The 8,609-nt window shown below is 34.3% G+C and overlaps 1 protein-coding gene across 1 annotated transcript; it reads left to right on the forward strand.

Moving 5' to 3' along the window:
- The first annotated feature begins 721 nt into the window (after positions 1–721).
- On the forward strand, positions 722–2,160 carry LOC113361985 (peroxidase 16-like). Its single transcript, XM_026605023.1, has 4 exons — positions 722–967; positions 1,069–1,260; positions 1,409–1,574; positions 1,652–2,160. The coding sequence occupies exons 1-4, from the start codon at positions 755–757 to the stop codon at positions 2,059–2,061; spliced, it is 981 nt and encodes a 326-aa protein (XP_026460808.1). The 5' UTR covers positions 722–754; the 3' UTR covers positions 2,062–2,160.
- The last annotated feature ends 6,449 nt before the right edge of the window (positions 2,161–8,609 follow it).

The following is an 8,609-nucleotide window of genomic DNA, read 5'->3' on the forward strand; positions in this document are numbered from 1 at the left end:
CCCGCGGATTTACGGGCCGGGACGGGTTGACCTGTTTACTCACAAGCCGGCATTTCTCCAACCCTAACCCGGCTTGTTTAGACACCAGCCGAGCCGGGTGCGGGTTTTTCACGGGTCAGGCCGGGTAAATCCGCGGGTTTTGGCTTGTTTGCCAGCTCTAATTGAGATCGTAAGGGAAGATAGTGAGGGTAGGTTGGGTAGTTCAATGTTATTATCTGTCTTTTTATCCGCTTGACTTTTGAACATATGTTGACTACATTTTGGCTAATTTCTTACCCTCCTCAAATCCATTCTTTCCCTCTTATTAACATGACTCTAAGATTCAAGTTTATAAAAAAAAATAAAAAATTCAATTTGTGATAATCTATTGCTAACCATATGGATACTTTCTTAAAAAGTAATTTCCAAATAAAAATTTAGCTAATATGTTTTTAAATCTTAAACAAATAATTTATTTCTTTAATTTATTTAGGAATTTATGGCTATAAGATCTCCAAAATAGTAGTAAGTGGGAACGTTGTTAATTATTTTTCAGATTTTGCTGATCTTAGTCTCTGATTCCCTTTCCGCATATGTGGTAACTATTTATTGTCATTCCAAATTTATTCGTGTGATTTTAATTAATACCAAGATTTGCGACACATAATTAGCACGTAACTAATACTTTCTTGCTTAAATAGTATTCTTTCCAACATACTGTATACATTTTCAACATCTTCTATATACTCCATAAAATTATAACAACAAAGAAACCATGACAAAGAAAATGGAAGTTCTTCCTGTACTCTTTCTTACTCTCTCATGTCTTCTATCCTCCATTTCTGCTCAGCTTCAAATTGACTACTATAAAGACACTTGTCCTGACCTCGAATCAATTGTAAGACAAACTGTCACAGAGAAATATGAGCAGACTTTTGTTACCGCCCCCGCGACCCTTAGACTGTTCTTTCACGATTGCTTTGTTCAGGTTTGTTAATTAATTTGGATTCCTTAATTTATTTTTGTTCGAGCATTGTTGTTTAGCGCATAGTTCGATCGCCTTTCTCATAATTTTAAAATCTGTTTCAGGGTTGTGATGCCTCCGTTATCCTCAACTTGCCGAATGCGGAGAAGGATCATCCAGATGATACATCACTAGCCGGAGACGGGTTTGATACTGTCATCAAAGCAAAAGCTGCTGTTGATAAGGATTCTAGGTGCACAAATAAGGTCTCATGTGCTGATATCTTAGCCATAGCAGCTAGAGATGTTGTAGTCCTGGTAAGCAGCCAACGCCTTCAAAATATGACATCTTTTGTCATTCCTAGAGTTTCTTCCTTGGCCATATTTTTTTCGGCAAATGTACTTGAACGAAGCTGAGTCAAACACATACAAAACTTCTCATTACTTCTTTGTTGATATCTGGCAGACAGGCGGACCAGATTACCCGGTGGAGTTGGGGAGATTTGACGGAAGAATCTCGACTACAGCTAGCGTTCAGAATAATCTTCCTAGTGAAAACTTCAATCTAGACCAACTTACTACTATGTTTGCTTCTCATGGGCTTACTTTAACAGATCTTGTTGCATTATCAGGTATGTAGACGAACTTAGCTAGTGAACAAATAGATGAGTTGTTCGTCAAATGATTCCGTTTCTTTTTCCTCATATAGGAGCACATACAATCGGGTTCGCTCACTGTGGCCGCTTCTCAAAACGACTCTACCAATTCAATTCAACCCACCAAACTGATCCAACTCTAAACTCAACCTATGCACAAAAGCTGATGGCATCGTGTCCGCCAGATGTAGATCCAAGAGTCTCGATAGACAATGATCCAACATCCCCTAAAATATTTGATAATGCTTATTACACTAACCTTCAGCAAGGAATGGGTTTATTCGGTTCTGATCAGACCTTGTTTACTGATTCAAGATCAAAGGCAATTGTCGACGCTTTTGCTGCCAACAACACTGCTTTTTTCGAAGCTTTCGCTGCTGCGTTTACAAAACTTGGAAGAGTTGGAATTAAGACTGGAAGCGAAGGTGAAATTCGACGTGATTGTACTGCTTTGAATTCATAAACAGAAGAATTGAGATGATACCTTCCCTAGTAAAGATTCTACAATTCATTCAAGGATGTAATATGCGCGTTCTCAATGGAAACCATCATTTTTATTATTTGTGGCTTGGACTGCCTTAAATGTACCACACCCTACACCTAACACCTTAGTATTTGTGGCTTGGACTGTGTTTACAAAAATATGTCATATTTTTAGATATTATATTTTCGGTGTTATGACATGTCCGGAATATCTTTTCGGATTTATAAAGGATTCGTCTGATTCACTATTTATTCATTCCAAACTATGAATCAAGATCCGATATTTTCTTTTGCAAAAATGCTTGAACTGAAAGGTTTCTTTTTGAATAAGTCTGCACCATCACTTGATGTCAAACAAAAAGATCAAAAAGAGAAATTGGTTTAAAGGAAAGAAAATATACTGAAGAAAGATCAGCATATTGGGATATTGGCACAATTTTGTGTTCAATTCAAAACAGAATTGCATGCTCTTGCGGAGTCTTTCACCAAAACTTCTCAATTGCAAGAGATTCTTGTCAAGCAACAAGGTTATCTTTTTGAGGAAATTCACAAGCTCAAGACTGGGAATAATCCATCTTCATCAAGTGCTGAACATATGAAGAAATAAGTTTCTCTGAAAGATGAATAAGATTCAATTCTTATAAGGATAGACTAATCAATTGTTGATTTATTTCAATGTTTGTGTAAATTCTATTCAAAACTATCAACAATATGAATGATTATGTTTTTGTTTAAATTTTTTGTATCATTCTTCTTAATGGTTTTGATTACATAGCTTGTGTGTATGAATATCTTTTATGCTTTGCATTCGGTTATGAGATGTTTTTTCGGTTTTCACTAACCCTAATTTCCGATCTCATATTGTGGTAATCTCTTATGATTTGTGTGACTTTTTGATTAAGCGGGATTAAGTTCTAGCCTTTTTAGGTAAGATTTATCAAATGATCATGAAAATATTCTAACTAAAACTCATGTGTGAAAGTCACAATGATTCTTTTATCATAACATATGAGTTTCTGTTTAAGATTTTACTATTGACACGTATTAGCTAGAAATTGATTTCAATCTTTTTATGGTAAAGGTTGTTTTTGTTTTTCTTTTATTTTGCAGGGGAATAACAACTAACAAGGGGAGAGTTCTATTGAACTAGTGCTTAATGATAAATCTTTCTGGGGAGAGTGGTTGTGGAAATCAAGGGAAGAATTATGTTTATAATCTTTCCTAATATGAGTAACTAAGTTAATTCTGATCTTAGTTTGTCATGTCAAAGTGCAAAGTATGATTTTTGTGTTAGTTAATCGTTTTCTTGTTAATAAAAGATGATTTAAATGCTTATTCTTTGCTTTTGCTTAACGAAATACGGTGCAATTGTTATGTTTTCATTATATTGTACGGATTACTGTGCTTCAATTGTTTCTGGTTAAGAAAAACTTTGTCAATTCTGATTTTTGTTTTTGCTTAACGAAAAAGGGATCATTTGTTTTAGTTTATTTCATTCTTGAAAAGTAATACTGAGTTAATTCTGATCTTAGTTTAGACTTGTCGAAATTTAGGATTCGATGATTCAAGTCTAGTCGATTTCTTGATATAAAAAATTAGTTAACTAACCTAGTTTTTGTCTTATCTATAAAAACGTACAATTATTTTATAAATAGTTAGAACCTGATAAGAGAAATTGAGTTAATTATGATCTCTTTTGAGTCTTATCGAATAAAGTGATTATACATACATGATCGGTTCGGTTTGTAACTAAGATATCTTAGTTGACTAATCGGACTAACGAAAAATTATTTTGGGAATTGTTTCCTTAATAACATATTAAAGGAAGATTACTTAGGTAGTTTTGGTTTTAGTATCGGTTATCTAAAATGGTATGTGAAACCTTCGTGCTTAATTTTTATAGGTTGTACAAGTTCTTATGGATTTATAAGATTCTTTCAGTTTGCTCCTATGTCTATTCATTTCTTTGTCATTTTTGTGACAAAAAGGGGGAGAAACATATGGAGTAAACAAGTGATTTATGATCACTAGGAAAGGTTATATGTGCTTAAATCGTTATATCTAACGAAGGAGTAAAGCATAAATTAAGGGGTAGAAAATATCATCTTGCCGTGTAGTATTTCATACTACAAAAAGGGAATAACAAAGATGTTGAGATTGAATATATACCTAGCTTTACTTTAGGGGGAGTAAAGCTTTTGTTATTCAAATGTCAACGACGACATTTATTTTTTGAATATGTGCATAATATTGTGTTGTCGACTTGGAATCTAGCGTATGAAAAATGAGTTATTTTGTAATTTGTTTATCTCCATATGTATTAGACTTTTGTCATTAAAATTGACAAAGGGGGATATTGTTAGAGAATTGCTCGTTTGAACCCACTTAGTGTTGGTATGTCAAGTTTGCTGTCATATTTTAGTAACAAAACTCAATTAGAGTTGTTTGATTAACTGTACTAGAGTCGACTTCGTTTAGGTTAGACTAAAAAGTCTAGGAGTGTTGAGACATACAAGTCTTACCTTAAAGACCTGAAGACGTATCAACTACAATAAAGACATCATCCTTCCACTTGAGGTTAGTGATACTGGCTTGACTTGTTTCCATTCCTGTCGTTGCTTTCAAGTCGTTTAAGATTGAAAACGTAACATGCGAGGTTATATTTAATACTCTAATATTAGACTTGATCATTTTATTATGACCAAAGTGTCAAGGAAGAATATTTGATTACGAAGTATAATGTTTATCTTTTGAACTATATAAATGAGACATCAACATAATCTATGTAACTCTTTACTTGATTGCGTATTGGATATAGGTGTAATTTCATCCTATAAAACTGATGTAGAACATCTCTTCGTTCTTTCTTTCTTTCTAGAACTATTATATGACTTGAATACCAAGTCTATTGTTTCCTGTTTTTAGACTTACTTCTTTTAGAGTTTATTTATTTTTAGGCTCTAGCTTCATGCTTATATAAACAGGCTCGTACCTTGTTTTAAGATACAATTATCATTATCAAGTTTATGAAATTAACTACTCTTTTCAAATATTATCTTCGTCCCTTCGCATCCCTTTTCTTCCTTCGCATCTCCTACAACCTCTGTGTTCTATTCTTCTCTACAAGTGCTACATTAAGTGGCATCGAGCCAGCGTTTTGAGATTATTATCTCAAAACAGATCCTTAAAAACGCTTCCAAAAAATAATAAAAAAAAGGTTTTTGTTTCAATGGGAGACCAAGTTATTAGAGCTGAGCTTACCAAGATTACAGAGAGGTTCAATCAACATGATACAACTTCTGCAAACATTAGCAGTATCTTACAAGATTTACAAAAAGAGATTAAGAAGATGAATATTAAAATAGATTCTCTTGTTGAAGGAAGAACTGAAGATATAGAAAAATCAGAAAGTGAAGAAAAATCTGAAGATGAGAACAAATCTAAGGGAGAAGGAAAACATTCTAGATCCAGATATTCTTCAAAGAATGGGAAGAAACATAATTTTATCCAGGACACTATTACTCCAAATGGTGTTAAAGACAAGCTTAACAAGATTAGTCAATATGAAGGGTATGTCTGTCACCCTTACAAGACGTTTGCAAATCCTCGAGGTAACAGTAGTGAAGAAGATGAAGTTGAAGATATTTTAGATAAGAATTGGACAGAAGAAAAACGTCTGCATTCAGGGAAACACTCTTATGGATCTTTACCTGAGTACAAGCTTAAAGCAGACATTCCAACTTTCAGTGGAAGGTTCAAGATAGAGGAATTATTAGATTAGTTTTATGAGGTTGAAATTTTGTTTTTGGATTCATGGAAGTGCCTGAACATTCTAAGGTTAAGCTTGTAGCCGATAAACTTAAAGGAGGTGCAGCTGCTTGGTGGACAAAACTTTGTGAAGACCGTAGGAACCGTGAAAAACAACCAATTCGAACCTGGAAAAGAATGAGTGATCTTTTAAGAGCTAAGTTTCTGCCTAGAGATTTCAGACAACAATTATTTATTATACTGCAGAATTGACAACAAGGTGCAAGGTTGGTTGAAGAATATGTAACCGAGTTCTACAATTTAATTGCTCGTAATGAACTCAATAAAACAGAAGAACAACTTATAGCTAGATTCATAGAAGGTTTGAATCGAGTGATTCAAGAAGGTACGACCCAATCTGTTTATTCTATGGAAGAAGATATACAACAAGCCATCAAGATAGAATGTCGCCTTTTTCGTGCTCAAAGGTCTTCAACTAGGCAGTATAATCGGTTCTCAGGTAACTTCAAACCATATTCTTCAGTTAATTATTCTGAGAATGCATATGCTCAAGAAGATAATATACATTATTCTTCTTCTAAACTGCAATATCAAACACCCAATTTTACTCATTCTCAACACCCGATATCGAAGAATAATCCTCAAATTCTTTCTAATCCAACAGAACTTTAATCCGTACAACAACAACAAGTTTCTTCTCGTCCAAACTACAACCAAAATAGTCGTTTTTCATCAAAGGATCAAACCTGTTTTCCACCATTACTCAAAACAAATAATCCTTATGCTAAGTTTAGGGATGAGAAGTGCAACAAATGCCAATTACCTGGTCATACTTCTGTTGAGTGTCTTAGAGTCCATGGATTCATGCATGAAGAACCAGAAGGTACGCACAAGTATAGTGGGTTGATTAAGTATGATAATAATGATATTTAGAAGTCTGAGGATGAAGTAGAAAGTGATGGAATTGTAGAAGAATTGTACAGTGAACACTTAATGGGTATGATTCGACCTCTATTACATTATTAACCTTCTTTTTTCACAGAGAAACAGTATTTTTAGAACAAGATGTTTAATTAGGGGAGTTACCTGTGATCTAATCATGGACAGTGGCAGCATGGACAACTATATTTCTGTAGAAGTTGTTAAAAAACTAGGATTACCAGTGATTCCTCATCCTTATTCTGTTGGATGAGTAAATAGCTCTTATTCTCAAAAGATCACTCACAAATGTCTTGTTCAGTTTGCACTTAAGGGTTATCAAGATTCGGTTTTGTGTGATGTTATTAATATGACTGCTGCGCATTTACTACTTGGAAGGCCTTGGCATTATGATATGTGTGAAGTACACAATTGTTTTGAGAATACTTATACCTTTTTCAAGGATGGCAAGAAGAAAATTTTAGTTCCTTCTAAATCTACAGCCATTTACAAAGAGCATAGTGATGGCAAGACAAGTGCATTAGTAGATAACATTGTGAAAAACTGCAAGAACATACTCTACATTCGCATGAAGATTCTAAGCCAATGATAGTCATTCCAGAAAAGGTACAGCCCTTGCTCAATCAATTTCATGTTATAGTTCCTGATGAACTACCAAAATCTTTACCACCTTTGAGAGATTTACAACATCAAATTGATTTCATTCCTGGAACGTCTCTCCCAAATAATGCGTATTACAGATTGAGTCCCAAAGAACATGAGATTCTACAAGGACATGTAAATGATTTATTAGAGAAAGGATTAATAAGATTGAGAAAGAGTCCTTGTGCTAGTCCAGCTTTTCTTGTTGACAAAAAAGATGGATGTTGGAGAATGTGTATTGATTGTAGAGATCTCAACAGAATCAGTATTTCTTATAGATTTCCTATACCAAGATCGGATGATCTTATTGATATGCTTGTGCGGTCTAAAGTTTTTTCTAAGATTGATTTTCACAGTGGTTATCATCAGATTCACATTAGAATTGGAGACGAATGGAAGACAGCTTTCAAAACTCGTGAAGGATTATATGAATGGTTAGTTATGCCTTTTGGATTATTAAATGCACCTAGCACTTTCATGAGATTAATGAATCAGGTACTGCAACCTTTCCTTGGTAAATTCTTCATAATATATTTTGATGATATTTTGATATACAATCGTAGTGAAGATGAACATCTTTCTCATCTTTCTCAAGTATTCAAAGCTCTTGTTGAGAATGCGCTATATGTGAACCTTAAAAAGTGTACATTCTTAGCAACATCTGTCACTTTTTTGGGTTATGTTATTTCTGATCAAGGAATTTCATTAGATGATTCAAATATTAGAGCCATTTTATGAATGGCCTACCACTAGTGGAAAATGGGGTTTTCTTGACCCACATCCCTGACCCTCGATGGCAGTCAATAGACCACGGACCGATCAAGACTGTCTCAGATTTGAAAAAATAACCCGGAGAGTCAAAAACGGTCATTGAATGAAAAAATTTATTACTATTTTATTCCATGTTTAACGACCCGCTCTATGACCGGTCAACCTAGCTTTTCCTATGGATCAATTTTCTAGGAATTCCTTCTCCACATATTTCCTCCGGTCATGATTTTATAAAGATGGAGTCCTCGTGTTGATCTTAGGATGCGATTAAACACCCCCTCGCTTCGTTAAAACCAAGAGAACCTTATCTTTTACATTACTTTTCTTCTCTCACCTTCACAACCGAACTCATCTCTCTCTCTCTATCCCTCTCGTTTTATTATTCTTCTTATTTCACAGATCTCTCTT

This window comes from Papaver somniferum, chromosome 3 (genome assembly GCF_003573695.1).
Source record: "Papaver somniferum cultivar HN1 chromosome 3, ASM357369v1, whole genome shotgun sequence".
In the NCBI taxonomy this organism is placed as follows: domain Eukaryota; kingdom Viridiplantae; phylum Streptophyta; class Magnoliopsida; order Ranunculales; family Papaveraceae; genus Papaver; species Papaver somniferum.